The sequence below is a fragment of the Fusarium phalaenopsidis genome (assembly GCF_050370095.1).
Source record: "Fusarium phalaenopsidis strain FUZ10S chromosome Unknown contig_32328, whole genome shotgun sequence".
Taxonomy (NCBI): Eukaryota; Fungi; Ascomycota; class Sordariomycetes; order Hypocreales; family Nectriaceae; genus Fusarium; species Fusarium phalaenopsidis.
In genome coordinates, this window is record NW_028145393.1 from 273,613 (window position 1) to 289,643 (window position 16,031).

General features: G+C 49.2%; 8 protein-coding genes and 1 non-coding gene across 9 annotated transcripts; 6 read left to right on the plus strand and 3 right to left on the minus strand.

Moving 5' to 3' along the window:
* Nucleotides 1-14: 14 nt before the first annotated feature.
* Nucleotides 15-2,000, minus strand: LRP88_12772 (HET domain-containing protein; the record flags this gene model as incomplete). The annotated part of the gene is made up of 1 exon (XM_083249160.1): nucleotides 15-2,000. The coding sequence occupies one exon, from the start codon at nucleotides 1,998-2,000 to the stop codon at nucleotides 15-17; it is 1,986 nt and encodes a 661-aa protein (XP_083094962.1).
* A 417-nt stretch (nucleotides 2,001-2,417) lies between these two features.
* LRP88_12773 lies at nucleotides 2,418-2,533 on the plus strand. Its single transcript, XR_014475200.1, has one exon. It is a non-coding gene; the product is annotated as a 5S ribosomal RNA (ribosomal RNA).
* A 1,967-nt stretch (nucleotides 2,534-4,500) lies between these two features.
* On the plus strand, nucleotides 4,501-5,113 carry LRP88_12774 (beta-lactamase-like protein; the record flags this gene model as incomplete). The annotated part of the gene is made up of 2 exons (XM_083249161.1): nucleotides 4,501-4,777; nucleotides 4,827-5,113. 2 exons carry the CDS (start codon nucleotides 4,501-4,503, stop codon nucleotides 5,111-5,113), a joined length of 564 nt encoding a protein of 187 aa, XP_083094963.1.
* Nucleotides 5,114-5,460: 347 nt separating this feature from the next.
* LRP88_12775 (uncharacterized protein) lies at nucleotides 5,461-6,546 on the minus strand (the record flags this gene model as incomplete). The annotated part of the gene is made up of 2 exons (XM_083249162.1): nucleotides 5,461-5,587; nucleotides 5,648-6,546. The coding sequence occupies 2 exons, from the start codon at nucleotides 6,544-6,546 to the stop codon at nucleotides 5,461-5,463; spliced, it is 1,026 nt and encodes a 341-aa protein (XP_083094964.1).
* Nucleotides 6,547-7,546: 1,000 nt separating this feature from the next.
* LRP88_12776 (uncharacterized protein) lies at nucleotides 7,547-8,761 on the plus strand (the record flags this gene model as incomplete). Its single annotated transcript, XM_083249163.1, has 3 exons — nucleotides 7,547-7,559; nucleotides 7,610-8,018; nucleotides 8,086-8,761. The coding sequence occupies 3 exons, from the start codon at nucleotides 7,547-7,549 to the stop codon at nucleotides 8,759-8,761; spliced, it is 1,098 nt and encodes a 365-aa protein (XP_083094965.1).
* A 492-nt stretch (nucleotides 8,762-9,253) lies between these two features.
* Nucleotides 9,254-10,658, plus strand: LRP88_12777 (uncharacterized protein; the record flags this gene model as incomplete). Its single annotated transcript, XM_083249164.1, has 7 exons — nucleotides 9,254-9,321; nucleotides 9,377-9,449; nucleotides 9,516-9,724; nucleotides 9,776-9,912; nucleotides 9,968-10,131; nucleotides 10,226-10,394; nucleotides 10,654-10,658. The coding sequence occupies 7 exons, from the start codon at nucleotides 9,254-9,256 to the stop codon at nucleotides 10,656-10,658; spliced, it is 825 nt and encodes a 274-aa protein (XP_083094966.1).
* Nucleotides 10,659-11,115: 457 nt separating this feature from the next.
* LRP88_12778 (uncharacterized protein) lies at nucleotides 11,116-12,890 on the minus strand (the record flags this gene model as incomplete). Its single annotated transcript, XM_083249165.1, has 5 exons — nucleotides 11,116-11,184; nucleotides 11,246-12,085; nucleotides 12,143-12,474; nucleotides 12,524-12,686; nucleotides 12,735-12,890. The coding sequence occupies 5 exons, from the start codon at nucleotides 12,888-12,890 to the stop codon at nucleotides 11,116-11,118; spliced, it is 1,560 nt and encodes a 519-aa protein (XP_083094967.1).
* Nucleotides 12,891-13,539: 649 nt separating this feature from the next.
* Nucleotides 13,540-14,554, plus strand: LRP88_12779 (aromatic alcohol reductase; the record flags this gene model as incomplete). Its single annotated transcript, XM_083249166.1, has 3 exons — nucleotides 13,540-13,572; nucleotides 13,622-14,041; nucleotides 14,105-14,554. 3 exons carry the CDS (start codon nucleotides 13,540-13,542, stop codon nucleotides 14,552-14,554), a joined length of 903 nt encoding a protein of 300 aa, XP_083094968.1.
* A 506-nt stretch (nucleotides 14,555-15,060) lies between these two features.
* Nucleotides 15,061-15,978, plus strand: LRP88_12780 (alpha/beta hydrolase; the record flags this gene model as incomplete). Its single annotated transcript, XM_083249167.1, has 1 exon — nucleotides 15,061-15,978. The coding sequence occupies one exon, from the start codon at nucleotides 15,061-15,063 to the stop codon at nucleotides 15,976-15,978; it is 918 nt and encodes a 305-aa protein (XP_083094969.1).
* Between the last annotated feature and the right edge of the window lie 53 nt (nucleotides 15,979-16,031).

The window sequence follows — 16,031 nt, forward strand, 5'->3', positions numbered from 1 at the left end:
TTGAAGCGAATTTACTATTGAACAATAATCTTCTCAACTTTCTCGGTACCCTTTGCCACATCAGGCCAAACATTACCCGTCATGACTCCAAACGCGAAAGATTCGCCCACCAGCTCAAAGTATGGGGCCTTGTCTCCCCCTTCTGCTTTGCCCTCACAGCCTGCATCTGTCCATTTTGAAGGAATGGATCGAAAGACAAAGGGGACAGAAGCTCCCTTGACGACATAAACCACGTCGCCGACTTGGGCTCGCTCAGGGGCAAGTCCTATGAACCCAGTGTCGGTCACGAAGAATCGTTTGCCATCGCACATCCGGAGTATGAAATTAGCCTGCGTTTGGTAGCTGGAACCTTTTTTGAAAATCTCGCTGAGTGGGAGTTGATCCTTCTCATGACTTTCCTCCCAAAATATATTATCCTTTTTGGCTTCCTCTTCCTCCTTGGTCATGTTTTTGGCGCCGTATAGCTTGATGAATTCGACGGCCTCGTTGACTACTCTGGGGTAGACTACGTCTTCTCCAGAAATTGTTCTGACAAAAGGTGAGAGCCCTCTTGGTCCATTGTGCCAGTCCACCATATCCTGGTGTGAGAGGTTCGCTGGAGGTTGCCTGCTCTTGAGGTATTCCTCACTTGGCACAAGGCTCTCCCACTGAGCAAGCGGAAAGACATTGTTTTCAATGTCACAGACATCGCCGAGCGTCTTTATCTGGCCGACCTGGACCACATCGAGGTGAAGTTGCGACGACATGTCCCCCGATGCAGATGAATATTCCGAGACAGTCCAAGTCTGGAGTCGTTCGGGCCTATATCTTGATCGACCAAAAAGGTAGTCAGGCTCTCTGTCAAACCCAGCAACATAGCCCATCTCCCTCGGTGGGTTTTGTGAAGACCAGTTCGAATTGGTAGTGCTCCAGTCGGGGACCCAAGAGGGAAGGCCAGGTATTTGCGGCTGCTTGATGACGCTTTTGAGCGTATCTAAACCAACAGTTTGTAGGAGTAACACGGCAAGGTCTGTGAAGACGGCCTTTTCAGAAAGACCGTAATCGACTGGGATCTGAGTCTTTTGTCGGCGTGCCTGCAGGTCCTGGATCTCATCTTCATTGTCATATTCCCACCTCTCCATCGCCTCGCCTATCTCCGCAGACAATTGGTCGTGATCTCGGTTCAGCAGAGGAATAATGGCATACAGCTTATCCCTCGGATCAGTCGCGCCGCAGTGTCTTGTGTCTCTGAGCATCCTGAAGAGTCGTTCCACATACCAGATCCATCCACCGTGCTCCGAAACGGGCGATTTTGCGTACTGGACCGAGTATGGAAGCTTATCAACAGTCCGGTTCATTACGTTCCATTGATAGAACGTCAGGAAACTTTGCCAATCTAGTTCCTGACTGCCGCAGACGACAATGGCTTGTTTTGCAAATGTGATCTCTTGTAACACCCAGACACGGTGAAACCAAGGTCGTTCGAAGAAAACATCCAATGAAGATTTATCGCAAATCGCCGACGTCAGGTGCCAGTCGCCAGTTCCGTAGTCGGAAGGATCGTCAACCTCACCAATGTACTTCATGGCGGCGTCCGTGTCGCTGGTGCCCTCGCCAAGATAGACAACAACTCGAGTTGCTTCCTGATAGATGCGTGACATGAGGATCAGCTGATGATTCTTTTCCGCATTCAACGACTGGTTGATACAGATGGAATCAATCCACAAGGTTCGAGCGGAGTCCTTCTTTCGCAATCGTTGGAGCGCAGCGTAGCAGTTGGGCGTGATGCCCATCGTAATTTCTTCACCATTCTTATCGACAACTCGTACCAGTACCTGGCGTGATGCATCTCCCCAAACATATGACACGGCTTCGTATGGTTGAGGGTCCTGAAGTCTGGTGTTGATAAGACGTAGGATCAATGGTTCGTCGAGGTCGCCAGGCTGTAGAGAAATGAGGCGAAATGAATCTTCCTCCTCCAGGATCTCTCCAGCGTAGGCCTGGTATAATTCCTCGTTCATCTTGGCACTCATCAAGTGTTTAATGCTATGTCTGACCAAACCTGCAAGCTGACAGTTGGAATATGTCTTGTGTCGGCGAAAGCGGTCAGCGAGGGCAGCAAGACTGTTTACAGATTACCCCACTCTTGGAGTTCTGGGTCACCAAAGCAGGCGATGTGACGTTGATGCAGGTCAAGTCTGGGCTATAGAGGTCTAGACCCTTGCAAACTTGGATCTTGGTGTTGAAGTTCCACAAGCTCACAACGGACTGCCTCTGATGTAGTGACACAACAAAACTTAGCCCGTATAGGAATTAATCTCGTATATCACTACCTGAACAACATATTCTGAACCACATCACCATCGGTCAGTAGGAGTTCGCTCACTGCGAGCCAGAACGGGGTGTCCATAATTCGACACAGAGTCCCGTCCTGCTACATACGACCATACCCACCGGAGAACTCGGGATCCCGTCCGCTCTCCCATAGATAAGCCGGTGAGGGGCGGATTAGTAGTTGGGTCGGTGACGACCAGCGAATCCCCGCTGTTGTATGTTTTTGCGGATTGAGCCATCTTTTTGCTCGTGGTAGGGTATATTCAAGAGGGCCCGTATCCCTTCAAGAAACTCGTTTATTTTTGTAATCGTATGTTGTTGTTGAGAGAATCAGCAGGCGGTGAAGATGCTGTGTGTTTAGAGCTTTTGACCTTTGCTATATTGAATCCGTGTTCAGCCCCTCAAATTCCTGAAGCAAAGGACTCTAGCATGAGCCTTTAAACCTCCGGAGAAGTCTCTGAAGCCTCGTTCTTGTCGCCTCTCATGGTAATCACCATACTCCGTTGTTCAATTAGAGGCAATAACACATTTCTACTTGGTATAACTTCATTGAACCCCTGAGGGATCTGAGAGAGAGTCCCAAGAGCTTAGCTCTGTCCTACCCTGAAGAATATGAGATGGTGGATCCCACATTGGTCTGGCTTTACACTATTGTGTTAAGTCACCACAAACATGGACGACATAATTTGAAATCACATGAAGAGAGAAGCTTACGTGCCAGGAAAGGGCGTCAAACCTGACCTGAAGGTCCAGGTGATCATGACCAAGTGATGTTGATGGTGATATTTTCACGGAGCACACATGGTTGAGGGATCATGTGCACTGTAATGTTGTGGCTGTCGGCTGCTCCACTCGTACTAAACAGACCAATCAAAGGATGGAATCTGACACGCGCCCCAAACACAGGTGCCACCTGCTTGGAGGTACGTACCTTCAAGACGCTCATGTTCCTGTCCTTGAGGCATCACCAACAGTCGACATCATCATTCTCGCCTTTTGTATTCAACTTACACACAATACTATAGTTTGAAGATTTGTAACAGAGACCAAATCTACCTTCTACACTGTATAGGTGCCTCGTCCTTTTACATCTACTTTGGTATCCTGGACTGATGCTGCGCATCACATTCGCCCAGCGCAGTTGTCTCAAGTTTCACTTTTATTGCCTGGTGGGCCAAGATAGGCTGAATGGCGTCGACTCGATGAATGTACGTTTTTACACATGTAGAAATGATGCTATATTCGTGTTTATAAGAGAGAAGTCCTGGAAAGTCGGTCAGGGATTTAGTGAAATCAGGTTGATAGAACTGCTTTGTCCCGGATTTTATGGCCCGACAACCCAGTTCAAATGCGGCACTCCTTAATTGCTCTCATTTTAGTCCAACTTAGACTGCTCTCTTAGAGAACCGTTGAACGAATATTGATGACAAAAAAGATTACTAGGGAGGTCTCTCATGAGTAACGGCTTCTTGGCGGATGGGCTGTTGGTGGCTGCCAGCTGACCCGGTGCTCGGGCTCTATCGTCGCTTGATAAGAGAGAGAAGGGAAAAACTAGCCTCTTTAGGTAAGCTTATCGCTAGTCAGTTTATCAGCCTTGGGTTGGGTCGGCCGGTTAAAGCCGGCAATCATACAAAACCCTGGTAGGAGTGACTCCTGGCTTTGTCTGGGACTTGGCTCGTGAACCAAGACGTGCAACCTCCTCCAAACAAGCATCATGTCTCCGACCGCGCAAACGACCTGCTTTTCTGCAAGCAGACTCAACGATACAACATTTGTCATATGTGAAGACGACAAATGGAGCGAGAATCCACTCATTTACGCGAAACTCTTTCCGAATAGCTTGGTACTGATCGACACTGGCTGTGGCGGCGCAGCCAAGGATCCAACCGTTGAACTCAGATCTTTGCGGACTTTTATCGAGACTTATCCGGTCGCTGATAACGAATATGAGCCACTGAACAAGAATGGCACGAGGAACTATGTCGTAATTTGCACCCACTGCCATTATGATCACATCGGTTGGTTCTCCACGGACTACCCCAAGCAGTTGTACAAACACTGACCTTATTAGGCGGCATAGAAGAATTCACAGACAACGAGAGTGCGATCTGGGCAAGCTCATTTGATAAAGACTTCATTCAAGGCCCAGACCGTCTTCCGGAATCCTCTCTTTGTCGCTTCGTCGGTATGGAGACACCAAACTACCAAGTCACAGGCTGGGCCAACGATGGCCAAAGCTTGGTTAACAGTCAAGGTGAGGATCTAGGATTGACGTTTTACCACACACCTGGCCACACTCCTGACCAACTGGCCATATGGGACCACCAAGAACGATTTCTCTTTGTTGGTGACTCCATCTATGAGTGGGCAGCTATCTTGTTTCCGCGAGAAGGAAACGTCACCACCTACAGTAAGACCATTGGGAAAATGAAGAAGTTGGTTCAGGGATGGAATCGAGAAAGAGGTAAGGGGTTTGGCTCGCTTGAAATCTTTCAAGCTGACAGAAGTTGTAGGGACCACTGACAGCGAGGTGCTTGCACCACGAGTGAGAATGTCATGTGGCCACAACACCCGTAACGAAGATGCTCTGGAGCTGCTCGAGGAGGTTGACCGAGTTTTACTGGCTGCAGTTGAGCAAAGAATCCAGCCAGTAGATAAGGGCATCAATCGAGAAGAGCAGTCGGAACTGTATGAGGATGGAAATGGGCGCATTTCTTTCTTTGGAAGTGCAGCTGGCTTTACAGACTTACGGAACAATGCGGAAGCAGTCGAAGAGATACGCAAGCGATGCGGACTTTGACTTGGGAGCAGCGCCCAAGTCGTGGAGAAGGGATCATTTTTAGGGGTCATTCGTCTCAATAGCCTCCAGCCAGGTGTCTGGTCAACAACGAAGAACCGTGTTTGACGTTAATACTGTGTTTTCTTTTTGTCTTTCCAGAGATGCTGTTGTAAAGTGCATGTGGCTAAGATCAACTTTAAAAAATTGCTCCCAGTGATTGTAGACTTGGTGTTGTAAGGAGGTTTTATATGACCTTGGAGAGACGATTGAGGTTAATTGTTTATTTCTTAATACCACTGAAACAAAGAGACGAAAAAGGGAACCTAAAAGGAGTGATAATCAGGAGTTTATGATAACACGAGAGAATTTCAAGCCTTGACCTTCATTTGGTCGAGAATCTGCTGTACATCTGCGAAACGAAGCTCCACCATGGTCTCCTCCCATAGCTTCTGTGAAACTGTCTTCCTTTCGGATGTGTAGAAAAACTGGCCATATCTGGGAATTCGCGTCAGCTTGTGTGTTCTGCACAGCCATTCCATCACTGAAATAACTTACGGGTATACCCTCCAGTCCATGATGAAGCTGCCGTGTGTTTCGCGGCCTTTGATGACAGCAGCATCGATATAGGTCGAGGCTCCAGCATCAATCGGCCGTCCTACCATGGACTTCATTCCCAAGAGGATGGCCTTGGCAACGCCATGAATGTCCCTCTGGAGATTCGTGCCCTTGCAAAACCCAGGGTCCACCAGGTTGACCACAACATCGTCGGGGCTCACATATCCGACCAGTTTGTGAACCCAGAGGTGAAGGAGAAACTTGGCAGTGTTGTAGCGTTCAGCCCCATCGAAAGTGTTCTTGTTGTCAAATGCAGGGATGATAGATGATGCCTTGGATTCCGGGAACTTTGCGTGCATTGACAGGCCAGAGCTGACGATGGTGAGCCGACCAGGACGACCAGCCGAGGCCTTTTCTTTGAGAGTGGGAAGCAAGAGAGTAGCCAATAGAACAGTGGAAAGGTAGTTGACCTGAAAGACGTCCTCGTGGCCGGTCGCAGCCAGGTTGAAATCCTGCTTGGTGATACCCGCGTTGAGGATGACAAAGTCGATGCGGGAAAGGGTAGCACAGCGAGATGCAAAGTCTTGAATCGATTGATATGAGGTCATATCCAGCTGCCAGACGTCGACAGAGGCGGAAGGATGTTTCTTTCGAAGTGCCTCGGCGGCTGCTTCTCCCCTCTGAAGAGACCGACTGGCTATGATGACATGGGACAGCTTCAACTCGAGGAGCATGCGGGCGCATTGCAAGCCAAGGCCGGCATTTGCTCCAGAGATGATGGCTGTCTGGCCGCTGAGGTTGGTGCCTTTGGGAGGGAAGTGGGCTTTTTCACATTGAGAGGAAAAGAAGAGTCCCATCAGACTTTGTGAGAGCACAGGGAGGTCAGACGAGGCAGTCATTGTGGATAATATGAGGGAAGCAGTCTCAAATGAAGATGAGTGAGGATATAAAAGCATGAACAGATTGAAGAGCTGCTTTCGAGAATTTATAACCTGCAAGAGGCAGGCCATGCAAGGGCCCTTCATGGTTGGGAACTTGGGATATGGTTTTACTATCTTGGTTCCGGTTAGTCCGCAAGGACCGAAGATGAGGATTCTGGATATCGAAATCGCCAAGCCTCGGTTGTTTACTTATAGAACAGAGACTATATCCTCTTCTGTCAAACAATCTTGTCTTGGCGCTGTGCAAGTCAGAGAGATGAATCAAGTTGGCCGGGTCATCGGAAGGATCAGAGCAGGGATTCGTCCCCAAAGCTTAGAGCTAATCCGAAATAGGAAAACAATCTAGGTCTTGGCACGCATCCTCATCACGTTTATGCAATGTTGCTGACGACGAAGTCGAGTTCTCGGAGATAGACACGTTCTTTCTTCCACATCATCCACATTTGCCTCTTTCTTGCATCTTTCCCTTCGCTTCAAGAGTACTCGATTGCTCAGTCGACATCTCATAGAAGCACAGTTTATTAGGCCCCTGGAGATCAATCACATGGCGCCAGGAAGACGCCCGGCCCCACGTCCCGGTATGTCCCACCATTCTACCCCCTGTTCACCTCATCTAGACTGAACTGTTCCGTCAGCATCGAAGGGATTTGAGTTCGTCTTGAGTGATTCCAAGGGAAATCCCAAACCGTCGGATCGCAAACTCATCCGACGTCATGTGATGAGAGGGAAGAACACACGCGCCCACCAACTCCCTCGGCTTCCCGTTTCTTGGATTCACACCACTGCCTCGGGTGGACCACAATCGACATCTCCAGCCGACTCTGTTGGTCGCCTTAGTGGCCTCGTTAAGAGATGCGGTGATGGAAGCAGATGGGACGCCTGCCCGCGGTTCCCCTTCTCGATAAACGTACTGGACACTGTGAAGTTTGCAGATGAGGTTGATAGGCCGGCCCGTCAAATGATCGCCAGCTGTAAGTTAATCGAATACTGGTCCTGAAACCATGAACTCACTCGCTAGCAGTCTTTGGGACAATCCGAGAGCTCATGTACCCCCTCGATCTCTGTTGCGAATTCAATGCCTCCGAGACCAACTGGTTCGGCTGGATGACCAACGATGCTGCATACCTCCACGCTCTCCTCTTCACCGTCAGCTCTTTTCATGACATTGCAGCTGGACGTACTACACAGCCTCGCACCAACTACCATGTTTTCAAGGCCATCAGACTCCTCAATGAGCGCTTAGCCGACAGCGAGATGGCCCTTGCCGACTCAACGGTCGCCGTGGTCATGAGCATGGCCATGCTTTGCGAAATTGCGGGAGACGTTCAGGCTGCAAGAGCACATACCGATGGACTGAAGCGGATTGTTGAGTTGCGTGGGGGAATCGGTTCTTTCAGCCATGCCCAACAGCTCCAGGTCAAGATATGTCGGTGAGTGTGCAGCTAGACTTGAGGCTTGTGAAGTAGCTACATGTGCTAACGGTGCGTTGTTAAACAGAGTTGACTTGAGTATGGCAATTTCCCAAGGCTCTCGACCATACTTCTTCCAAGACGGCGTCTCCTGGGACTCCTTTTTCGAGTCTTGTCCAGTTCTGAAGCGCCTGAGACCTATTCCCACGACCGCCATGTTGCGCACTCGTCGTCTGATCAAACCAGTCGACAGACGGTTATGCTACATCTTCCAAGATGTTCAAGATTTCTCGCAGCTCGTCAACTTTCTGCTCCAGTCGCACCAGAAGATACAGCCCGGAATCTTTCAGGACCTTCTCACCTCTCTGCAGTATCGCATCTTGCTGCTCAACTTTGGAATCGATAATCGATTTGCAGAGCTTTTACGCCTCTCTATGTTGGCTTACTTGACTGTTGTTCTCTTCCGCCTTCCCCAAGTCAAGCTTCAGTACCCCTTTTTAGGGTCTCAACTGCGCACAAGCTGTCAAACATTTACACCAGCAAATGACCAGGAGAGGAGAGTTTTTGCGTGGGCCATGTTTGTTGGCTTCACGTCAGTATTGGACCTCCAGGATGAGGAGTTGACGATGATGCTGTCTGAGATGATGGTGCCCTGTCTTGGTTCGTCGTGGTGTGAGGTCAAGGCGAGCCTCAAAGGAGTCCTGTGGATTGATGGGATCTATGACGGCCCTGGCCAGGAAGTTTATGAGAAATTTGCCAAATAGCATGGTAATTGGCTTTCATACGCAATCTTTGCTACGTTTTGTTGTTTCTCAGTGAACCAGCCACTGCAGAAAAGCCTGTGAGACAAGTCGGAGCCGCAATCATTCGGTGGCTGACTGCAAGAATAAGCGTGGATGACTAACTAAGATAATTTGTCAAAGATTTGATAGTTGTAACGGTAATTCGATGCAACGGTCAAACATCCAACGCCAACTCTTTACTTTCAAGTTCAACTCATCTCATTCATTACCAGTTCACATATTCCAACTCATGTCCTCGGAAAATACTCGGCTCACGCACTCCGGTTCGACGGAGTTCTTGCCAAGCATCACTACGTCATCCTCGCCTCGTCATTGGATCACAAGCTTATCTTGTCTCCCCTGACTCGGCATCCCCTGCACCTCATTTAAAATCCTCCTTCTCCGTGCTCCGCTCGCGTGAGCCGCGACCCCATTCCCTCTTCGGACCTCAATCATGCTTCCGCTCTCCAAGACATGACGCGTCTCGCCATCGAGACGTGGATCTGGTACGGAGTCACATGGCTAGTCGTCATTGCCCGGCTGTAAGCTTCCTGGACTGTGGTTTCACTTGCGGCTTGCTGACCTTTGCGCGTCCAGCCTGTCTCGTCGGCTGGTTGTGGGATCAATCAAGAAGTATCAAACTGATGATTACCTGATGATTCTTGCTATGGTAGGTGCTCGCCGTCGTGTATAGTTCTCTTCTCCTCTCTGACTGATGGTCTGTCTGGCAATCAAGGCCTGTGACGCGGTTCTCATTGCTTGCATCAACATCGTTTCCCACACGAGCAGCAACCTCATAGACCCTACTCAAGCAGTCGATCTCACACCAGATGAGATCGATAAACGCCGGCTTGGGTCCAAACTCATTCTTGTGGTAGAGCAGCTCCAATGCACCGTGACCTGGCTTGTCAAGTGCTGTTTGCTCCTCATGTATAATCGACTAACGTGGGTTGCCTTCCATATATGGTCTGCTGGTTGTTTTCTGATCGTGAACAGGACAAACCTAACGTACAATCGCGCCGTCAAAGCAGTTGCTGTGTATGTGATTGTTGGGTTTGTCGTCATGGAGATCCTATACTTTGGAGTATGGTGTCGCCCTTTCAACCAGTACTGGGCTGTCCCTACCGACAATGGTAGCTATTGCTCCCCACGACTTGTGCAAAGTCTCTTGATGTTAATGCTGTGCAGTCCAATGCTCAACCGCAACACATCACCTCATCACGAATGCAACCCTCAACATCTCGTCCGACATCATGATCATTCTACTTCCTATGCCCCTATTTCTGAAATCCAATGCCACTGCCAAGATCAAAGTGGCCTTGTGCTGCATTTACACCGTCGGCGTCTTTACGGTATGTACATATCGATAACTGCTAACGGCCAACCTAGCGAGATACCTCGTCTACTAACCAGGTGACCCATGTTGCTAACCCTTTCGTGCCGCAGATTGTCTCCGCCGTGTTGAATAAATACTATTCCTTCACCGACCCTTTTGGGGCTGATTGGACTGCCTGGTATATCCGGGAATCTTCAACGGCACTCATTGCTGCCAACCTCCCCTTGACTTGGCCTCTTGTCCGTCAAGTTATGCACATCAGCACCTCGAACCAAAGCAGTTCTTATAGCCGAAGAGCCTCTCGTGGCTTCGACAATTTTGATTTTAGTGTACCTACTATAACGACAAACGGCAACAGTAGCTTGCCGACACTCGGGCCCTCAAATAGTGAGATCCCGCTGAGGGAACGGGTTGGAACGGGTTTGGAGGGAACTTCAGGCGATAGAGCTAGGAAATGAATCTAATGACTGGTCAATCAAATACATATATAATGAAACAGACCTGACAGACTACAGTAAAACTTCGCTAACATAGTTAGGTTAGTAACTGTGCCCATAGCTCCTTGTTCCTGTTAGGACAGGGCCGCTCCAGTTCACAGCAAGGTCAAGCAAGTAATAGCTTCATTCGCCCTACCAAAAATTTTATTGCAGCCGAAGCTTCTATCATAGTGCCGTCCCCATGAACGCCTCATGTTCCCAGTATCGCTTCGAGAATATTAATCCTCAAGATAAGTAACCCTCATTCCTACTGAACAAAGACTGAAACGATGGCCAGGAAACTTGGGAATACGCCTTTGTTTTCCTGTTTGATCTTATCTGCCCGTTCTCTAGTGGCGTGTTGCTTTTTGAGTTATGTGGAAGTTTTGAACGTTGGGTGATGGCAGAGTCAATCTGATCCTGGTCATTTCGATCCAAGTTTGGTGAGACACATGCGTTCAAAGGCTGTTGTGATTCGTATGAGGCTTGAACATTTTCGATCACCTTCGTCATTTCATGAGATTCTAGCCTGTCATGACCATCTGCCTGTTGGTGGCGAGACCATCGTAGTGTCCACTGACGAACAGCTTGGTCTATCGAGGCGCTTAGCTCTTGATACGCCTCGGGGCATTGAAGGGCTGGATTCCGCGCGACTTCCGGGATTTCAAGAACTCGTGCACATATTTCTTGAGCAATCTTAGACATTGACTGGTCATGGTTCGTAGCATCGCGAGTAGTTTGGAAAGTGGTTGGCAGAAGTGATGACCCAAACGCTGGGCCAATGATTTCTTCGACCGTGTCCAACACCTTTTTCCATGGCTCATTGGCGAACCGTTTTTGATAATCATCCTTGTCGTCGTTTGGAAAGATGGACAAAGAGTCCTTTATAGCCACTGACTTGAACGAGTCCATTTGGTCGCGGACTGCATCGAGAATTGCCTTTTCGAGCTGAATCGAGAGTTTTTCCAACTGAGCAGATTGATCTTCTTTCCCCATTGTCCCGGTGTTCACATCACTGTTGCTATTTCCATCTATGAACAGTGAAGTGAGCTGTCTTTCTCGAATCGCTGGTTTGAGATCCTCCCGAATCAGGGGCTTGTTGTTTTGTCGCTTGTCTATGATGACGGTGGGATTAGGATTCAACCACGCGACCACGTGGGTCAAGACCTGCATCATAATCCGACCTTCCTCTTTCGTTGTTTTGAGAAGCTTTTGGACATTTGGAAATACCAGCCTGGGGCAATCCACGATGCGGTGATAGGTGCGGCTGTAAGCCTCGTCACCCAGCTCCAGAAAGAAGCCGTGGTAACGCGTGGTGCTGGACTCATTCTTTGCTTGACTAGGGTAAAAGAGTTGTTGAACATCCATTTCTGTGCGACCGATAGGCAGTGCGTCTGCTAGCTTGGCCCAATCTGAAGCATGCAGGCTGTCGGCACACTCCCCAGGGAGCTCAGCAAGTGACTTGAGGACCTGCTCAAAGGTGGTGAACCAGTACTAAGACGAGACATATCAGTAACTCGCCCGGTATATGGAAAGAAGACGTAAACTTACGCTATCAATCCGATAGCTCGCCATCCAATCCCAGGTCGAGATGTTGAAAGTCATCCTACCAAGCCGTGTCTTACACCAACGAGTGATCATCGGCCTCCAACGGTGGTTTCTCCAGAGAGTCACAAGTCGAGCAGTAGGAAATTTGTCAGCGGTACTCAGCCGTAGGATACCCATCATTTGCTTTTCCACGTCGTACTTCTTTCCCTGAAAGAGAGAATCGCATTGGTCATTTGCCAGCACGAGCTGCATCCAGATTTGGCCATGGCTATCAGGTAGAGATAGGTCGCGACGGTTGACACGTAGCTTGACATTAATCTCCGCCGGGATTCGGTCTATATGGGCGGTTAGTTTCACCAAGTAATATGTGCTGCAGTCACTTACCTCGATCGTATATGATGCACGTCCACCACAGCTCCTTAATACCTGCTCCCGTTTGCTTCACATACTCGCGCATTGCCTCTATCCTGTGCTGGCCTGCCATGACTTCTGCCTCCTCATTTGGGTTGACTACCGCCCAGTCCTCAAATGACAGTATTTGATTGCACTGCGAGAGACTCTCCGATTGCCCAAGATGGCTCATCATACGGCTTACGGCTTCGGCGCTGCATTGCACCAGCAAATAGTTCTCAGTCTCTTGTCGCTCCAAGTTTCCTTGCTGGAAGGCATTGCATAACTTTTCTACATGTCGGCGATTCAGGTGTCGGTTGGTGCCCTTTCTCCAGACACACGACAGAGCATCCAAGGGCATCCTGGCTGTGGCGAGGCGGTAGTTCTCCGCTTCATGTTGAGCGGACCTGCCATTGTGGAAACTGTCTTGTTCCACTCTTAAAGTCTGAGACGTCCGAGGTCGTTTATTTTGCACTGTCTTGGCATTTGGTGACTGGCCGTGAGTGGAATGGCGCTTCATGTTGGATGAGGCACTGACGGGATCAACGAGATAACGTGGTTTGCAATGGAATTCCTGTTGTGAGTGGGACGATGATGGTCTAGGCATTATTAATCGCGGGCCTGGCTCCGTGCCTACGGATATAGCCCCCGCTCGTCTCGGGAGGATTAGCACCTATCTCCATCTTCAACCCCAGGGTTAGACGTGGGGCGAGATCTCGAAGAACTTGAGTCCTCGGATTTGGAGGCAAAAACATGCAAATTTTTGTTAAACACGTGAAGAATTATGGTCAAAATCACCGAGCGGAACGGGGAGATTGCGGGTAAATTGATTTGAGAGACGATAGTATGGCTCAAAGTCGCATCAACTTGAAAACTATTTAATGACCTTGTATCGCTCTGCTTCACATCTGAGTGTAGAAGTCTCTTCTTGCACACTAACGCATTCAAGATTCTCTTATCTATCACATGAGCATAGGCAATTACGCCGCATCAAAGCAAGAGAACCTAACATGTCCTGCTATAAGAACATTGCCGTCGCTGGAGTAGGTGTTGCATCAGAAGTAGAATAAGCAGTGCTGACGGAAGACCAAGGCATCCGGAAATATTGGAAAAGTTATGGTGAAGGAGCTCCTGGCCTCCAACTTCAACATCCTCGCCTTGCAAAGACCAACTTCCACGGCTACTTTCCCCGATGGGGTTCAAGTCCGGAGGGTCATCCATGACTCGTTTGACTCTTGGAGGGCGGTTCTCGAAGGCCAGGATGCGTTCATCTCTTTCCTGGTCCCGCCAGCCACAGATTATCAAAACTTGGCCGCTGATGCTGCCGTCGCTGCCAAGGTGAAACGCTTCATCCCATCGGAATGGGGAATGAACACGACGATTCTGGGAGACACAATCTTCGGGAAACTGCTTTCCGACAAGACATCTACGCAAGCCCATTTGGAAAAACTTGCAAAGGAAAATGAATTTTTCTCTTGGACAGGCATCTCCACTGGATTGTGGTTTGACTGGGTAAGTGAAGCCACCACACCTGCGTGATTACGCTTTAAGGTTGGACTGACAAACCCAATGCAGGGGCTGGAACACCTTTCCCTTGGCTTTGATAAAAACACCATGACGGCAGAAATCTCTGACTCAGGTAATGAAAGATTTCAGACGACCAACCTTGGTTTTGTGGCCAAGGTTGTGGCCGCCATCCTTAAGAATCCAGTCCAAGCCTCAAACAAATACATCACGATCGCCTCGTTCAACATTTCTCAAAGGGAAATCCTTGCACTTGCAGAAAATGTCTCTGGGAAGGAATGGACTGTAAAGTCTTGGAAGGTTGATGATGTCCAGAGAGCTGCTGAAAAGGATCTGGCCAACGGCAATTTCGATGCAGCATTCTATCCTTTGTTGCATGGCCGACTCTTTCGAGACGGTGCTGATCTGGCGCTTAAGCCCGGGCAGAACTTTGCGCAGGAAGTGCTTGGTTTCTCGGAAGAGGATCTAGTCGATGCGATCAAGGCTTGGTTTGAGGACTAGCTGCCATATTGCTGCGAGAGACTCAGCACACGATCTTTGGTTAGTTATGGATTAAAGGAGGGGACCAAGTCTTCGCGGCAACTATATAGATACATTTATGTCACTGAGTGACTGACCTTGAAATATTTATCAATATCCTTCCTTCCATGTCACATCTCATTTCCACAACTTGAAAGTGATTGCAATATTTACTGGGGTAGGATGCCAGTCATCATCCATCATGCAAAACCTCACAGTGCTGGGTATTTCGGTAGTAATTGATAACAGGTATAATAGTTTGGATCACCAATTAACTGATGGTCTGACGTCGCCGAGGAGATCACGTAATTAAGACAAAGCGTTGATCCACGGTGAATGACTCATTCGGTCGGGCCAGGGGTCACCGGGGATACGCAATACGCTGCCGCTTACGACGATCCGATTCATAACGATTGGGATATAATCTCAGCAAGGAAGTCGAGTTTCACGTCGACTACACTCGACAGAAATTCTTGGCAATCTCCAAAATGGCTGCTCACGGCTTTTGGCAGTATCTTAGGCTCAAAGCCATTGTTTCTTTGATTCGCTTCTTCAACTACCTTGGCACTCGTCGTCATTTGCAACCGTCTCCATCTTGCGACCGTAAACAAATTCGCATTCCGTCTAGGCAACTTGGGCGATTTATCAACGCTTGGATCTATCATCCCCCCAACTACAACAAAGACGAGCCCGGAGGACTCGTCATCAACTGGCATGGAGGCGGCTATGTTATGCCGAATCTGGGCCAGGACCATTCGTTCTGCGAACAGATAGCCCGCAAAGCCAACATCCTTGTACTAGACGCAGATTACCGCAAAGGGCCGGAGCATCCATTCCCTGGGGCTACCGAGGACGTCCAAGATATATTGCGATGGGTCCAGAGCCAGCCTCGCGTCTTTGATCTCGACCACGTCGCTCTCTCGGGATTCAGCTCCGGGGGGAACCTAGCACTGGTCGCATCCTCTGAGTTGAGACGCGAGTTCCAAGACATCAACATCAGGGCAGTTTATGCGTTCTACCCAGGAACCGACCTTAGCAACCCCCCAGAGGCAAAGTCGGTCCCGGAACCGATTGCGCCGATTCCCTCCTGGGCACTGCGCGTCTTCTTTGACAGTTACATTCCCCAACTTGAGGATCGAAAGTCACCAAAAGCTTCCCCAATCTATGCCGAAGAGTCATCTTTCCCCCCGAATATTCTGCTCTTTGTCTGCTCTGGAGATATCCTGTGTCCCGAAGCCGAGGTGTTTGGGCAGAAGCTGGCACAGGCTGGTCGTGACATCGAGGTTGTCAAAGTGGAAGGGGCTGGACATGGATTCGATAAGGATGCCCTTGCGCGTGTTTTCAAGCCGGAGGAAAAGAAAACAGCATATGCAAAGGTTATTCAGAGTCTGAAAGCGATAATGTAGATGGGAATATTTCTTCTAGCACTCTGATAATAAGCAATGGCTATCTAGGGGTT